Genomic DNA, 18,193 nt, shown 5'->3' with positions numbered 1-18,193 from the left:
AACCCCACTCTCCACGAGCATGAATCCATGTCCATATCTGACATTTTAACCACGGTTTGAAACTTCAAATCCAATAGGTTTTCTTTCTTTCATTACTCACCCTTTCTCTCTCATTTTTCTAAGAAATGAAGTGTTGAAGAATGAAATTGGTTTAATTGATTTACTTTTTTTTTTTTTTTTGAGTTTCACCTTTCAAGAGAGATTTATAGAGAATCTGGAAAGTTTCTCCCCCTCATCCAGTTTAGGATACAAATAGAGCCATTTTTCCTCCCAGGTGAAGAAGCTTCCACTTCCACTCTGGCTCTAGACAACACTATTTCTATCTGAAGTAAAAAAAAAAAAAACTTTGATGATTAAAATTTTCCTCTTTTACGGAGTGGAGCCACATCTGAGGAAGGTGTGGCTTCAAATGAAGTTAGGGCCTCCATATTGAAGGGATGAATGAAAGACTTAAACTATTAAAACTCACTTTTATTAACAAATTAGGTATTAATTATATATGACAAAAACTTGCTTTGGTGGTTGAGCCTTTGCATCCATTTGGTATATTTTTTGGGATGCATTGGCTATTTGATGGTTGTCCCTAATTTTTGTGATGGTCAATTTGCTTGTATTAGATGGAATGAATGGTTATATTTTACCTCAATGAATTTATTGGTATATGGATAATTATGACTATATGGAATGAATAGGTTGAACTATTGGCATTGATGAACTAATTACAAGTTAAAGGCAAATTTAGATGATTTATTGACGTATGTATGACTTTTTGGATGAAATAGGTTATTGAAGTAACCTATGTATCAACAGGTCCAAATATTGGAGTAATTTTAGTTCCTAGTAGTTTTTTTTTATGAATGCATGCACAAGTTTTTTATGGATGAGTAGACCTTTGAACAAGTTCTATGATGAATGAGAAAGTCTAAATAATGAAGCATTTCTTGCTCTTAATAAAATTTTTGAATGAGCAAGTTTAATAACACTACCATGCCACTTGGCAAGTTTAATCGCATGTGTCATACATTTAGGGGATGCAAGTTGTCATATTCATGCCATGTCATCATAGAAGTAAATTACATGCATACTTATAGTTGAACATGATTTTTTTTATATAAATTTTTTTTGCAAAACAAACACTGGAAAGTGGATTTTCTCACAAAAATTTTCTTAGCAAACAAACACATTATAACTAATTGAGAAAATAATTTTTCCTCTTCTCATCCCAACCTTTCTCATTCCATCATTTCTCAGCCCAATTTTACCAACAATCAAGCAGACCCTAAGTAACTCAATGGTCAAGTGAGATCGCAGACCCTTAATTAACTCAATGGTCAAGTGAGATCATGGCCTTTGTAACCATGAGTGCTTGGCTTCAAATCTTCATATCTCCAAAAGTATCTTGGGGTTTATTTCAAGGCAAATTTGATTCCAAGGTAGGTCCCGTCAGGACCAACCAAGGTTGGTTCGTATAGGGTAAATCCAAAGACCCTAGAACCGTGTGGTGGAGGTCAGTTCCAAGAATGACTCTACTCTTTAAAAAATTAGATAGAATTGGTTCAAGGCCGATTGAGGTCGGTTCCATTAGAACCCATCCATTTCCTCACCCCTAATTTCAATTTCGTTCCACATAAGTTAGTGGCTCTGGAGTGATGCCTGTTGTTTCTTTTATGGCTCAGAAATCAGAGTCTTTTGGATCCACCATTAATTATGTAACCCGAAAACAACCTCCCAAGCAAATGCATTTGAAATTTTCGAGATTGAAATTGCGAGCAGAAAATTATGTAAATCCAGATGAGTTGATTTCCCTCCACTGATTCTAATATAACTCTTTCTATCTTACACGTCGAATGTATCTAGTTAAAATTATCAATTTTCAGATATGCGATTCCACACTTCATTGGCCTCCCCTTATTTCCCTCTTACTCCTCTCCGTCGTTCAAAACCTAGTGGGTTTCTGTCTAAAGCAGTTTGCAGGTTAAGAAAGGAGAGCAAAAGCAGTTCCAGGCGTGGTTTAGCATCCATTTCTCTCTCTCTTTTTGGGTCGGGTTTCGTTCTTGGTCCTCTGCTTGATGGAATTCATTCAAGGGTTGAGCTTCAAATATATCAAAATGAATCAGTTGACATCGGACCACTTCATACAAACATCTGGGTATATATTGAAAACTGTATTACTATTTTTTTTCCTCTTCTGAATGGCATCTCTTGTTTCCTTTTTTCTGGTCCTCCTAATGAGCCCTAAATTACAGTAACTATCGTCTTGTGTTGCTGTAGGTTCCTAGCTTGCTTGGGGCGTTCTATTGCACGGTAGGTTTGCTACAACTCTACATAGATGAAAGGATCTCTCACAAATCCAAGGTTCCACCTGGAAGCTTGGACAAAACAGCAGTTTCACTAATGTGAGTCTCTCTCTATTGATAGAAGAACGATTTTATCATCATCCAAGTAAACATTATTACATTATATGATTGATTACAATAAAACACAAATCATCATACACAGGTAATAGGCATGAGATAAATTATAGAAAATGGAATTTTGTAATAAAGAAGATGCATGGTGTTGTCTTGTATTTGATTAATATAAAATATGGAGATAAATTATAGAAAATATAATTTTATAATAAAGAAAATATAAGGGGATGAACTCTTTTTGATTAATTATGCTCGATAACACGAGTAACTTCTGATTAAGAGTCAAATTTGGTGAATATTGGCTGGATTCTTGTGCTTCTAAAAGTGTTAATGTAGGCTCTGTTTGGATAGATTTCTACTTTTAAAAATAACAAAGTACAAAGTACGTAAATACTTTGATATTTTTGCTTTGAAAACTGTTTGGGTAAAAAAATTGAAAAGTAAGTTTTCCAAAACAGAAGTACCATTTTTTGTTTGACAAAATCATGTCTGTTTGTACTTCTAGTGACGGTTTCCGATGGTTTCGTGGTTTGAGACCAGTGACGGCAGTCCGACTCTAGCAATAGTGACCAGAGGTAGGGTCGGGAGTTTTATTGAGGGTAGTGTGACCACCCATTCGCATGAAAACGAAATCACTACTTTGCCAAAAGCATGGAGTATAAAAAGCCAACTACTTGTGTTTGGGATTTTTCATACTTTAAAAAACATGAAAGCAAAAAGTATAAAGTATATAATACAAATGCTATATCATGTTTTTTGTACTTTATACTTTCAAATGCACGAAAGTACTTTATAAAAGTCTATCCAAACAGGGCCATAGGTTTATTCAATTCTTGTGCTTTTGAAGGGTTGGTGTAAATTTCTTCACTCCAGTTTTGTATTTGATCGGCTATGAAGAGTGCTTTTTTAGGATGAGTCTTTTTTGGTGGCTTGATATTTTTTGAAAGCTTGAATCCAAGTGTAGAGTAGAAAACTAAGAATTTTTTTTCTTCTTTCTTTTCTCTTGAATTTGAAGTGAATTTGGAGTTCGTAGTAGTTTGTGATCTCTTGCAATTCTCAAGTGAGTTTATATGAGATTGTGAGAGAGTTCTCAACCCTATAGATGGAATTGTCAAACAGAGCCACTTTCTCCTTAGGTAAATCTATTTATATCTTAGGGTTAGGGTTGCCATTTAAGCCCACTTGTTAACCATCCTCTTGTAAGTGGGGTGTTAGGTTAGGGTTAATTCTTAATCATGCTCCGTTATCTAGGAATTAATTATTCTGTCATGGGTCTTTTCTATTATAATAAGACGTAAGCCTAATTGGATTTGATATAGTTGGATTCATTGGTCATGTATTTAACTACTTATAGACATAGGCTCTGAGCTTAGGGAAGCACATATTAACTTTGGAGGTCACCATATAAATCAGGCCACTTATTTAACTTAAAAAGTTCACTGTCTGCAGCAGCTCTAACATTTCAATTCTCTTTCTTTCAACCAAGGGCATTGGCGCTATTCATTGAATTGAGTGCCGAAATGTACAAAGCTGGAGTACCAGATAACATCGAAGCTTACATACTATTTGCTGTGGCTGAATTCATATGGTTTTTCCTAGATGGCACATGGTTGGGATTCACCTTGGCGTGCATCATTGGTCTTGGTTGCCCCTTGGCTGAAATTCCCATCATCAAGTAATGAGCCTCCTTTCTTATTACTACTTACATGGAATCATGGATGAATCATCAATTTATCAGGTAAAAACAGTCAAATTGGATTGGTTTTACTTAATCTCTCTCTCTCTCTTATATTCAGGCTGTTTCACCTTTGGTATTACCCCCATGCAAACATTGAAGTCTTTGGGCAGGTAATGAGTTTTACTGTTGACTGGCTTGTTGAGAAGCCCAACATGCCAATCTCTTGATGGTTGAAATGAACTCTTTTGCTTCATGCAGGGTTTAGTAAGTTGGACAAGCACCTGCTACTTCGTTTACACACCATTCTTGACAAATTTGTCGCGCTGGCTGAAGTCGACCATTACTGCAGATGATGAAAAAGTGAACATGTAACAACCAATTTGGGAGCTTCGGGTTGAGTGAGCACAACTCAACCAAGTCAACAAACTGAAACGGGGTTTATTGGGGGCACCCATGTTCCGTCTTAGGTTCTCAAACCAGGAAATAAGTGGATTCCGACCAGTCAAAATCCATTGTTGCAATAAAATCGTAACATGTTAAAACCACTTTTGGTGAGGATTAAAGACGAGCAACTGCACTGCATTAATCACCAGCATACAACAGAGAAATTTGTTGCTTTTGGAGATGTTATGAGTGAGAGGAGAAATGTGCAGATCTAAAATAAATTATATGTTGTTTCTGAGGGCTGATCAATGTTAATTCTTTTTACAATATCTGAATTACATATTTTGATTGAAACTGATAGAACGAATATACGATTTCTTTTTGGACTTTGATATCCCACTACCTTTTTGAGTTGGAATGTCAATAGCAACCAGTTGGAAATTGGGATCCAAGAAGAAATTTTAGCTTCCACTGATGATACCGAGACCATGTGGTACTAAAAACAGACAGGGTGGTTCATTCCTCCTTTCTGGGCCGTCTTTGGCTGTCTAAAGGTGGGGTATTAGATGGCCAAGATCTTTCTTCCCCTCCATCTTTTATCAACTGCTAAGATCGTTTCAACATTTTCTGGCAGGTTGATACCTGCCTACATGTGCAGCATTAAAACAGCAAGGCGGGGAGGAGAGCTCCTACCCTCCTATCGTGATGAGGGAATTTATTTGTGGAATACATCAGCTTTCATCAGAGGACAAAATCTATGTACACAATTGGTTTTTCTGAAGCAACAAAGGATTGATATTATCAAGATACTTATGTTTAAAACAAGAACAACTTATGTTTCACATATTTTGGGGAAATGTCAGAATTCAGAAAGATACTCAAATTAAATTACAGAAAACTAACATGGTATTGAGCGCAGGAGTAAAGTTCTTCCTTTATCTCTTGTTAGTCGAAAAGAAGCAGATCAGGGCCCTTGCACCAGAACCTGATACTTAACAACTTTGTAATTTCATTAATGTGTAATGGGGCCAAAGCTCAATTTTATGTATCAGTAACATTGAAAGGCCTGCATAAATCATTAAGGAATGTATACATATATGCACTTGCATACTCGATAAATCTGTTTGACACTGTATGCTTAAGCTTAACCTTGTGTAATACAGAGTGCTCTCTCACCTGATGACAACATATCTGTCATTTTGTGAGAGTTCAACTCCCTAACTACTTGGTTGACGGCAATCTAGCTCTTAAACACAACATCTGTGATATCTGGGAACTTCTCTCTAATAGCTGCTTTGATTCCTGATCCAATTGACTCAGGGCCAACATACTTCACGAGGCAATTCCCTCCCTCAACAGATAGCACTTCCACACTCCCGCCATAGTTTTTTATGGCTGGTCTTAGTATATCAAGATGACTATTCACCACCTGCAATTGCAAATCATTCCTTACTTCTGTTTTTATTAATTAAAATCCAACTTATGTGGTATTGTTTTTGTTTAACTTTATCAGCTAAGATGAGTCAAGAATTGACCTCAACAGTTGTCTCACTTGGTTGGTCATCAAAGACTTGGCGAATATCCTTAATTGCATCTCCAAATTTCTCCTTCAATACTCGTTCAATTCCCATTTTCATGGTGGTTGTGGAGCTAGGACAATTTCCACATGCTCCTGTATACCCAAACTATACATTCAGCTAGGTTGAAGTACAGGAGATTTCTGGAAATAAAATAGATATCCATGTGTTGAATTATAAAATCAATTGATCACGATATATATTTGACCAGCAACACAATTCGGAATTTATTAATGATAAAGTATAAGCAGAATAGGCTTATGGACTACAAAAATTTTTCATTGGTTAAAAGGGATGGCATGATATTACTTTTTTAAGTACTATATCATTTAGATATGTTAGAATTATAAATTATAATACAAGGTATAGTTCATATAGAAGCTCTACTCCAAGCGTTTTCTGAATTTGATGTTATCTAAAACACCTTTTTTAAATAAATCCTCATTTTCCCTAACAATCATTGTTGCACCGTGCAAATTTCCCTCCTCGTCTGCAAGTCTGCAACTTTCCCTCTCCCACTTAAACGATTATATATTTACATGACCACGAGTCACCCTAATGGCTATTATTATCACCAACATTGATTTATTGTATGAATGATGATATGTACAATCACCATGCTTTTTTTTTTAAAGAGAGAAATATACTTTCCATTAAAAGAGACCATAGCCCCGGAAAGAAGACTACAGGGTTCAAGTACAACCAGCCAAGAAAACAAACTACAAGAGCCACAAGAAAAAAACAAAGACTAGGATTCTACGAAGAATAAAACACTGAACCAGGGCAAAAACACCAGCAGCTCTAACTCAAAACAGTGAAACACTCCTTTATCTTCTTGAAAGAAAGGCAAAAGCCACTAAGGTCAGGACAAGATCTGACATGAGTTCCTTTGATCTCTAAATCCTGTCTGGGCCAATGTGTGTGTTAGGCTAGGACAAGATTTGACATGAGTTCCTTGATCTCTTAATCTTGCCTGGGCCAATGCACTGAGTGTGTGTGTGTTTGTGTTTTGAGAACACATGAAATCCAGTTAGATGCCTTTAAACTCACTATGAGATTAAGAGATTTTTCTCTTCTGCATCTGCAATTTATGCTCATTAAATGGGGGTTCTGAGACTTTCTTGTCTTTTTCTACATTCAACAATCTCTTAATGAATCTCTAGGTGGAAACAATGACTAGTTTGGTTGGTAGACTTCATCAGCAAATTCCTTATTTTTGTTCAGTCAGACATACAAGCAAGAAAATGCTAAACTATTTCTTGGGACCATCATTTATAACATTTCAGCCATTCAAATGTGCCTTAAGAACTGTGCTTTTGGTTTGCCAATTCACATGTTTGGATGGTTTAGATGCTAGAGACAAGCTTTAGCATCAACAAATAACCCCCTTGATCTTGTTATCATATAAAAAGCCAAATTAACATGTATTGTAGTTTAAAAAAAGGACTTCACCAACTGAAACTAAGCATAGTGATCTTTCAATCTTATTTGGAACCATTAATATTAAATTTATATAGAACAAAATGCAAGTCATTAAAAAGGAATTAGCAACTGTTAAGGTTTGTGCCTTAAATTCTTTGTTGCGACCCACTTCATGAACCCACTCTGAATTAAGTTGAGAAAAGCCCAAAGGCAAAATTTCATAGTGGTTTGTGGTGGAAGCGTAGGGCTTGCCACAAATCACCATTGGGGGTGCGGGGGCGGAGCCCCATGGTGGTATGGACCCGATCCATATTCAGATTATGGGTCCAAACCAAATACGAAAGGTGTTAGGAACCTGCCTAACTCAGGGCTCTTCGAGGGGCCAACCTCCTGAATTCTTGGAAGGAGAGGGGGAGAGAGAGAAAGAGAGAGAGAGAGAGTTTAATGCTGAAAGAGTCCTCCTCTATTCCTTTTCTGCTCTACTAATAGTGCTATAATCTTGACTGTTACAGCTGCTACAAGTGGATGGCAGTTGTTACAAGTGGCTGGTTAGTTGAGCTGATGTGGCCTCCTCTTGTAAAACTGACCAACTGCCTTCTGTTGGTCTGTTCCAACAGTCTTGACAATCCAATTGGATGGCAGTTGTTACAAGTGGATGGCAGTTATTACAAGTGGCTGGTTAGTTGAGCTGATGTGGCCTCCTCTTGTAAAACTGACTAACTGCCTTCTGTTGGTCTGTTCCAACAGTCTTGACAATCCCCCCTTCCTTTAGAGCGACCTTGCCCTCAAGGTCTAATGTAGGAAATTTGATTGCAGATCTAAGTAGGAAAATTTGAGTCCATGTGCATGAATATGGGCTGATCTGGGTCTCCTCTTTGCTTTGTCAGTGTTGCAAGACTGATGGGCCTTGGGCCCTTGCATGTCTGCCCTTGTAGATGGACTGTAGAGTTTCCTGATGTGAAGTCCATGGTGAGACAAGCCCAGTCACAGACCACGGGTCCTAGCTGCCTTAACCATTGAATGCCTAGCACCACGTCTGCTCCACTGAGATGGAGAGGATATAGGTCCACCACAAACTGATGACCCTGAATCTTTAGTGGTAGGCCCATGCAAATGCTATTGCAAGAGAGGCTGTTACCGTTGGCCACATGAACCGTAAAGGTCGTTGTTGGTTGCACCGGAAGTCCCATTTTATCCACCAAGACTTGAGTTATGAAGTTAAGGGAGCTGCCACTGTCTATGAGGATTGACACTTGGCGTCCTAGAATCAGCCCTGCAATTCTCATTGTTTGAGGGGACGCAAGTCCCGTAAGGGCTTGTAAGGATATTTCAGGCATGCCATTGGACTGTATTTCCCATCCTGGGTTAGATTCTCTGCACCCGGGGATGTCGTCTTCCTCTTCGGCATCTGTTTGGAGGAGAAACGCTTGTTGTTTCTTGCAGCGATGGCCCGGCCCAAATTTCTCTTCGCAGTTGTAACAAAGACCTTTGTCTCTGCGGACTTGCATCTCTACCCAAGTCAGCCGTTTGAAAGGAACCAGTGGGCCTGGGCCCAATACTCCTTCCTCCTTGTCTGGTGCTGTTGTCTTTTCTTGCTCCCTTCTTGCTTCTGGACCCCATGGTCGCTGCACCTTTCTTGCTAGACTGAACTTGTTCTCATACAATCTTGCTAGTGCTGCCGCATTGATGACGAAAGTGGGCTGCATCGCCTTCACTTTCAGTCGCAATTCTTCCTTTAGGCCGCCGACGAAGCTTCCCACCAGCACCTTCTCAGTCCATCCTTGGACTCTCACGGTCAGCCTTTCGAACTCCATCTGGTATTCTTTTACTGATCCCACCTGCCGCAGTTTTGCCAAGTTTTCATCAAGATCTTCGAACCCAGATGATCCAAAACGGACAGTCATGGCGTCCGTGAAGTCTGCCCAGGTTTGATGGGGGTGCCCCCTTCGGTACCATTGAAACCAGAGGATAGCTTCCCCTTCAAGATGCGCAAAAGCCAGAGCTACCCTATCCTGCCCCGGTGTTTCATGGTAATCGAAATACCTTTATGCTCTGAGAATCCAGGGGGTTGGGTCACCGCCTGAGAATATGGGGAAGTCGATTTTGGCTATTCGTGCTGTCGCCCCTGTTCTGCGACTGTTTTCATTGTTGTGCTCTTCGGGGCTTCCTCTGTCAATGTTTGTTGCCCCCTGTTCCAGTCGATGGAGGAGAGCAGTGAAGTTTTCCTTCATTTCTTTGAGATCTGAAGACATTCGATGGATCTCGACCTCCATCTGATCCACTTGGGTGTCTACTGATGTGTTTCTTGTGTTGGTCATGCTGGCTCTGATACCAAATTGTTAGGAACTTGCCTAACTCTTCGAGGGGCCAACCTCCTGAATTCTTGGAAGGAGAGGGGGAGAGAGAGAGAGAGAGAGGGAGAGAGAGAGAGAGAGTTTAATGCTGAAAGAGTCCTCCTCTATTCCTTTTCTGCTCTACTACTTATAGTGCTACAATCTTGACTGTTACAGCTGTTACAAGTGGATGGCAGTTATTACAAGTGGCTGGTTAGTTGAGCTGATGTGGCCTCCTCTTGTAAAACTGACTAACTGCCTTCTCTTGGTCTGTTCCAACAGTCTTGACAAAAGGTTATGTATTTCAGGGGTTTCCTCTCTTGTATACTTAGTCTTTGTCTTGTGAGAAAACAGGGAGACTTTGGGTGCATTTGGGGTTTAGGGTTTTCTGTGAGTGAGGTGTGAGTGCACAGCTCTGTATTCCTCTCCATTACAGACTACATAGTGGATTTCTGCTCCTCCTTCGCCCATGGACGTAGGCTATAAAAGCCTAACCACGTAAGTTTGTGTCTTTTTTTACAAATGTAAGTGTGTCCACTTTATTTGCTTCTCTTTATCTCTATTTTTTCTTTCAGTTTTGGGTGCCATTCGAATCTGTATTTCTGGGTTTTGCACAACAGCAACTATATGATTATAGTCATTTTTTAGAGCAAAAGCCTTACCCTCATCAATCTAAATGGTTCAATCAACAAATGAAAGGTTGGAAACTTGAACCCCTCCAAACATTCATCTCTATTGTCTAAACTCTAAAGAGGCACATAATCTTCTGATAAGACCATTTTGATGTTTTGAGGAATAAAAGAACAGATTTTTCTTCCAGTTGGTCAAGAGAATCAGTCTTCACTTCACTTGAGGAGTACAGCCCGAGATTTGTTTTGATTGGTCTCCTATGCATGGTTCTTTTAGGTTAACATTAAGTTTTCTTTCAATTTGTCCATTGTATGGTTTAATATAGTTCCATTTGATCTACATAATGCTCACTTTCAGTCCATTTCCTTATTAACTCAGCTTTAGCAAGCTTTATCCTTATTAATTCAAATTTACTTATTTTTGTGTATGAATAAGTATTATTAATTTCTGTATGGTCTTGATGTTTATGGTGATGACAAATTTTGTCTTTTTCTGCACCATATTATAGTAAGAAAAATGTGCAAGCTTCTGTCTCCTCAGCTGCATGTTTACTTTTCTTTTTCTATGATTAGGAATTGTGTTGATATTTAGTTTACTTTGGTTTTATGCAATTGGCTTGTCATCTTGGTTTTTTGATCTTCTTTTCTGAATTCTGAACAATTGATGGATCTTATAAATGTATTATGGTGCAAGTAATACCAGTTTAGCTAGGTGTGGTTGGATTTCTGACCTCTTCCAACCTTGTATCTTGAACACTGGGATACCTAGAATTTGGATATGAACAAGTATAGTCTACTTTGTTCTTTGTCTTAGGATGCATAAAAGGATTTTCAAAATAAAAACAAAAGTTTTCACTAGGTTTGTAGCTTTGTATACCTAGACAACTAGGTGGCAACTCCTTTCATACTGTCAATATGTTATACAAACACTAGGTGGATCATGGATCTCCTTTTCTCCCATAATGTTCCATCCACAAACTTACTTATTTCTACTGATCAACATGCAAATGACACGTATTGTCTGACAGTCTGATTGGTAGCTTTCTTTAACCATGAATCATGTGCAGAACTTTCTTTTGCTTCCTTGCTCAGGAACATCCACAAGGTAAACATCTATTCATTCATAAAATGAAATCTACTAACTTATTCCCTATAGCTAATCTAGATTTCTAATGCCTCAGGAAGATGGTAAAGATAGATGGCAGCATCACAGCACATTTTCTCCTTGTCTATCCTATGTATTTCACTACCTACCCAGCCCAGAAATAGAACCTAGGCCTCCTATTCATTCATGTATTTCACAGCACTTTCTCTGCAGTTCACCTCATGAAAAATTTCAGGGAATATTGTAACCAAAGCAATAACATTTTTTTTCCTTTACTTTTGTTTTCATTTTTTTTTTCTTTTGGGGGAGTGGGTGGGAAGGAGGGAAAAGAAGGCTTCGAATCTAAAGCTATTCAATGGGTGATCAGAAATTATCTGATGCAAATCCCAAAGTTTTCCATTTCCATTAAAACAAATACTTAATCATATCAATAAATAGAGAAAAGCCACAATTTGGGGCCCAATCCTTCTATCTTTAGCATAAGCTTCAATTGCCTCGCAGTGGTCCAAATCAAACAATACAAGCTTCCCATATCTATAGTTTCTTTTTATCAATGTCCTATATCTGTTCTTTCCATCGAAATTTCCAAGACAAAAACAATCTTCAGTCAGAGTTAAACCTTCTTAGCTACTAAATACCTATAAAACCAAAATTCAGGAACCCAAATAAAATTATACGCAAGCAAACTAGAAAAGAGTAATTCTCAAAACCAAAACAGCAAAATACTACATGCCGTTAATTCATATTCTCGGTCTAATTCATGAGAAACCTATTTGCATAGTCAGGCTCAACATTTCATCAGCACGTCAGGAGTCCAAAGAAGAGGGAACAGACCTTGAAGCTTTAAAGAGATGACTCCATCTTCGACGGAGACGACGTCAACGTTGCCTCCATCGGAAATTAGGTAAGGCCGAACATCCTCGAGAACCAAGTCCACGTTCTGTGCTGTGAGTTCAAATGTCTGGGCGGAATACAAGCCAGGAGAAGAACCAGTTGCTTTTGTTTCGGGAGCTTTAGAGGCCTTGATGGCATAACTGAAGAATACCCGTCTTATGAAAACTATTCTAGGTCCTCGAACATAACTTAATGGCGGATAGAAAGGGGATTTAAGGATCTGCCTACGGAGAAAACAAGGATTTTTTGCCAACCCAGCAGCAGTTAGAGACGCCGCCATTTTCCTTCTTCCCAGACCGGTGGAACCCGTATCCGCTGCAATTGCATACAGACTTGACGGAATTATATAAGATACAGGGGTAAATTTGGCAATTTAGAAAATTTCAGCGTTCCGTTCTATATGTGGTGGGGAGATGACAGTTTGGCTTTGAGAGCTTGAGACGGAGACTCGGAGAGCAGTCCGGTTTATAGGTGTAAATCGGGGCTTCAGCCCGTTGGCCCAAGAACTAGCTGTTTTAGCTTTTTTGGGTTTTTTTTTTTTTTTTACAAAATTACCTTCCCAACAGCTATAAACAGCTATATAAGGGGTATTTATGTATTTTAGTTATGGAGAACAAAAAATGACACAAATGCCCCCAACAGCCACATAACAGAGTTTAGGGGGACATTTTAGGTAAAGTGATAAATAAATTTACAATGACCAAAATACCTCTCTCAATAACTAAAAAATGGCTAGTTTTTTAGGATATTTTGGGTAATTGAATTATTTTCAATTCCTATAAATAGCCCTATCCTTCACCATTCTCATCACACCAATTCAACAATTCTCTTAATCTCTTCTCTAGTTCTCATACTTTCTCAAGTTTCAATCTCACAATCTCTCAAATTCTCAATCTCTCATACATTCTCTGAACTCGGATTGGTTGATTCTCAAATTCTCAACTGTATTGAAGTTTCAACAAGAAAAAGCCTTGCTCAACTAGCTCAAGTATCTTAAGTTAGCAATTTGGGAGGCTTTGACTCATGGAGTTGAAAGACTTCAACCGTTGAAATCAAGTTGTGATTCCGAACCAACAATCCGAGTAAGTCCAATTAAATTAATTTTTATTTTTTTAGAATTAAAAAAAAAATGTCGGCTCCTCTTGAAACCAATTCCTCAATATGTTTAATGCCGACGATATTTCAGTCGTAGCATGATAGTGTTAGCATCAATATGGATGCTATTGATATTGATGGAACTTCCACCCCTAGTACTGATACTAGGGGAAAGAAAAAGAGAGCATGTAAGTTGATTAGCTCAGTTTGGAAAATATTTAAAGTAGAGGAGGTTGAGGGGAAGGAAAAAAGAGCTGTTGGACAAAAATGTAGAAAAGACTTTAGTTATTGTAGCAAGGGTGGTACTAGCCATTTGGGCAGACATTTGGTCACCCATGAGAAAGAAGAAGAAGAAGAAGAACGGAGGGAAACAACACAAACACAAATTGGGCGGAGGGGTTTTGATACATTTAAATATTCTCAAGAAAAAATGAGGCAAAAATTAGCAAAATATATTGTACATACTGAACAACCATTTTTGTTAGCTGAAGATACTAAACTTGAAAAATGGTTACTTGATTCTGTAAATCCACAATTTAAAAAAATTTTTAGGAATAATATTAGATTAGATGCTTTAAAATTTTTTTATTCATATAAACAAAATTTAATTTATATGTTATCAAATCTTAATTCTAAAATTGCAATTACTTCTAATGTTTGGACTTCTAAATTTAACATAAGCTATATTTGTGTTACTTGTCATTTTATTTATGAAAATTGGCTTTTAAATAAACGAATTTTAAGTTTTACTAGGCTTGAATGGCCACATACTGGCAAGGTTTTAAATTTCGTAACGTATCGGCCCATACAAGTTGATACGTATCATTTCGAAAGAGTTACGATACATGGAACATGTCTAATTAAATGGATTCGTATTTTCTCGTCCGTATCGAACCGATACAGGTCCGTACCGGCCTTGTATCGGTTCGTTTCGGGTATGTATCAGCCGATACAATTCAAAACATGTCAATACATACCCAAAATGGGCCGATATGCATTAAAAATCACAAACCAAAGGTAAGAAGTTTTGAACCCAAGTCATTTGCTTGCAATACTAACTAATTAACCATTATGCCAACCTCAATTACTTATTAGAATAACATGCTTTTTTATACTTAAATTAATCTTTCTTGCCTTGGTGGATGTTTCACAACAAATGCTATAAATTTGATTATTAATATTTATATAATAATAAGATGGATACAAGTTAAATTTATTTATTAAAAATTAAGGAATATATTAACTTGTATACACAATAAATATCATCTAAATCTATATATAATAAATATTAACTAATAAATGACTTCAAAAAAATATTAACTAATAAATATTAGTATGTATACACATACATTTTAGTTCTTCTATTAATTTTCAATGATTACTAATTATATCCCAATACTTCATATAAATCATTAAAGAATGATTTTTTATGTTTAAATAAATTAGTTATAATCACATAAAACTCATTTTTATTATTGTTCATATTTTTTAAAGATTTTTTGAATTTTCTAGTGTATCTATGCATATCTTGATTTTTCGTCCGTATCTATATGTTTCCAATGCGTATCTTGATACGTCTCTTAAAATTACCTTTCCGATACACCTTGCGTTTCCGAAACTTTGAACCTTGCATATTGGCCTAGCTATTGCTGCAAGTATTTTAAATACTTTACATGTTTATGGAATTGACAATAAATTATTTTCTATTAGTTTTGATAATGCTAGTAATAATGATTCAGCAATAAATATTTTAAAATCTCAATTAAAACCATGTTTAAATGGTAAATTATTTCATATCAGATGTGCATGTCACATCTTAAATTTATGTATTCAGGATGCTTTAAATATTATTTCTACTTGTATTTCTAAAATTAGAAATTGTATTATATATATTAAAAGTTTTGGAGCAAGAAAACAAGAATTTAAATATTTATGTCAATATTATGGTTTAAAATATAAACATTTTATATTAGATGTTAAACATAGATGGAATTCTACTTATGCTATGTTAGAAAGTTGTATTTCTTACAAACGAATTCTTAATGATTTTTATAATACAAAAATGCCTACTGATATGTTATTATTATGGTTTAAAATATAAACATTTTATATTAGATGTTAAACATAGATGTAATTCTACTTATACTATGTTAGAAAGTTGTATTTCTTACAAACAAATTCTTAATGATTTTTATAATACAAAAATGCCTACTGATATGTTATTATTATGGTTTAAAATATAAACATTTTATATTAGATGTTAAACATAGATGTAATTCTACTTATGCTATGTTAGAAAGTTGTATTTCTTACAAACAAATTCTTAATGATTTTTATAATACCAAAATGCCTACTGATATGTTATTTGAGGAAGATTGGGAAATTTCAATTTGTATAAGAAATTTCTTAAAACATTTTTATGATGCAACTAATGAATTATTGGGTATTTATTATCCAACTAGTTGTAATTTACCTTATCAGTTAATGGTGATTAGTGATTGTTTTGCAAAATATAGAAATAATCCACAATTTAAAAGTATTTTTGAAATAATAGGAAATAAATTTAAAAAATATTGGGAGAACATTTCTCCTATTTATTGCTTAGCTACAATATTAGATCCTAGGATTAGGAAAGATGGTTTAGATATTTTACTTGAAACATATTATGAAAATATGAATATTAAAATTGGAAATAAAAAAGAAGAAATTAATAGTTTATTGTTTGAAATGTATAATTTATATGAATCTGAAGTAATATGAAATAATTCTACAAGTTGTACAGTTGCATCTTCCACTTCTGAACTTGAGCCTAGTAGTAGAAGAGAAAAAGTTTTTTATTTAATAAGTAGAAGGAAAAAATCCGCTATCTCAACAACAAGTTCATTTACTGAATTTGATTTTTATTTACAAGCAAATTTTTCTACTTTAGGTGAGGGAACAAATAATTTTGATATTTTAGCCTGGGGGAGTGAACATTCAAAAAGTTATCCAGTTCTCGCTGCCATGGCACGCGGTCTACTAACCCCTCTAGTATTTATAGTTCCATTAGAATCTTGTTTTAATGCAGGTACTAGGGTGTTGGACAACAAGAAAAGCTGTATGAATGATGAAATTCTAGATATGTGCATTTGCTTTAAAGATTGGCTAGATGCTGAAGATAGATTACAAGACAAAGGAGGGCATGACGCCACACCCGATATTTCACCTAAAGCAGATGATGAAAGTCATGAACAATAGGAGAAAATTAGAAAATGATAAAATCAATATTTTTGTATACTCACTCAATAGTTGTATATCATTTTTTCAAATTATTGTAAATTTTGTTTTACTTTTATTTAATTTATTTGCTATTTTTTAATAATGTAGTTTTGTATTTTCAATTTGTAACTATGTTGTATTTTTTATATTTTATTAATTTATTCTATTTTCCAATTTTCATATTTCATTCATCCAAGTATCCAACCATTGTATGCTTTGTAATTTGTATTGTTCAAATTTAAATGAAATAAAATTCTTATCTTTCTTTCAATTTGTTATTCCATTTTTATTTGGTTTAGTATTTTTTTTTCATTTATTTGTTAGATTTCTCATTTCTTATTTTTTCAAATAGTTCCCAAAGAAAAGTTAAATATTTTAAGCCCTGTTTGGTTCGCAGGAATAAGGGTCTGGAATCGGAATCGGAATGGGTTATTCCGATTCCAATTGTTTGGTTGGGTGGAATTGGAATCTCATTCCCATTCCTACCGGAATGGCATTTCCTGCCCCTCCCTTGGAGATGAAATCCCATTCCTATTGATTTTAATTCTCATTCTCATTCCTGTCTGAACCAAATAGATTATGGGAATGGGCATTCCGATTCTAATTCCAGAGAATTTCGATTCCAATTCCAATTCTGATTCCGACTACGAATCAAACAAACACTTAGTTTTACTTAGCAAAGAAATAAAAAAATAAAAAATGTTAAAAAAAAACAAAAAAGAAGTAAAAAACTAGTTTGGCCCGGTTCAGCCCATGCCCATGGCTTGGCTTGTGGCATGGCCCGGCACAACCCAGGCCCATTGCATGGACTACAGTCCGCGGCACAGCCCACACTTTGCGTGGACTACCCACAGGCCGGATTAGGTAAGTACATTATTACTTTCAAATTTTTTTTGACACCTGTCTCTTGAAATACCCTCAATCTACCCTTAATAAAATTAAAAACAACTTTTAACAATTGTAAAAATATTTACAAATGCTCGTATATTGCGCCTACTAGATCCGCCAGCAAGGCCCAAACTACATTACTCAACTGAATGTTCCTATGTAGTTTGTGGATCCGCTAGGGTGGATTCAAAGTCTGAAACTACATTACTCAACTAAAGAAGAAAAAAAAAACTACTAAAAAATGTCTCAAACTAAGGAATTAGAAAGCTAACCCAGGAAGTCTTCAGTCCAAGAATTGCACAGAACCGGTCATTGTTTTCAAAATCGGATTGGACCGGACGGTCGGACTGAAAAAATTGAGACCGGTTCCGCTTTCCTCCAAAACCGCTTTTACCCCCAAAATTGTTGATTTTGGTCAGCAGACCGTTGAACCGGCTGGTTAACCATTCAAACTGTCCGAATCGTTTTGACCGTTTTCCAATTTTTTAATTTTTGTCAAAACGGGCCGGCCATTCGGGT

General features: G+C 36.1%; 2 protein-coding genes across 2 annotated transcripts; one reads left to right on the top strand and one right to left on the bottom strand.

Annotated features, from left to right (window-relative positions):
• The first annotated feature begins 1,543 nt into the window (after positions 1–1,543).
• LOC104607065 (insulin-induced protein) lies at positions 1,544–4,865 on the top strand. The gene is made up of 5 exons (XM_010272557.3): positions 1,544–2,149; positions 2,272–2,396; positions 3,898–4,086; positions 4,208–4,259; positions 4,348–4,865. The coding sequence occupies exons 1-5, from the start codon at positions 1,880–1,882 to the stop codon at positions 4,459–4,461; spliced, it is 750 nt and encodes a 249-aa protein (XP_010270859.1). The 5' UTR covers positions 1,544–1,879; the 3' UTR covers positions 4,462–4,865.
• A 379-nt stretch (positions 4,866–5,244) lies between these two features.
• NFU1 (NFU domain protein 1) lies at positions 5,245–12,865 on the bottom strand. The gene is made up of 3 exons (XM_010272555.3): positions 12,374–12,865; positions 6,009–6,145; positions 5,245–5,902 (listed from the first exon to the last, which is right to left on the bottom strand). The coding sequence occupies exons 1-3, from the start codon at positions 12,711–12,713 to the stop codon at positions 5,714–5,716; spliced, it is 666 nt and encodes a 221-aa protein (XP_010270857.1). The 5' UTR covers positions 12,714–12,865; the 3' UTR covers positions 5,245–5,713.
• Positions 12,866–18,193: the final 5,328 nt, after the last annotated feature.

This window comes from Nelumbo nucifera, chromosome 3, assembly GCF_055504915.1.
Source record: "Nelumbo nucifera cultivar China Antique chromosome 3, China Antique-T2T, whole genome shotgun sequence".
Classification (NCBI taxonomy): domain Eukaryota; kingdom Viridiplantae; phylum Streptophyta; class Magnoliopsida; order Proteales; family Nelumbonaceae; genus Nelumbo; species Nelumbo nucifera.
This window is presented reverse-complemented; position numbering and strand designations above follow the sequence as displayed.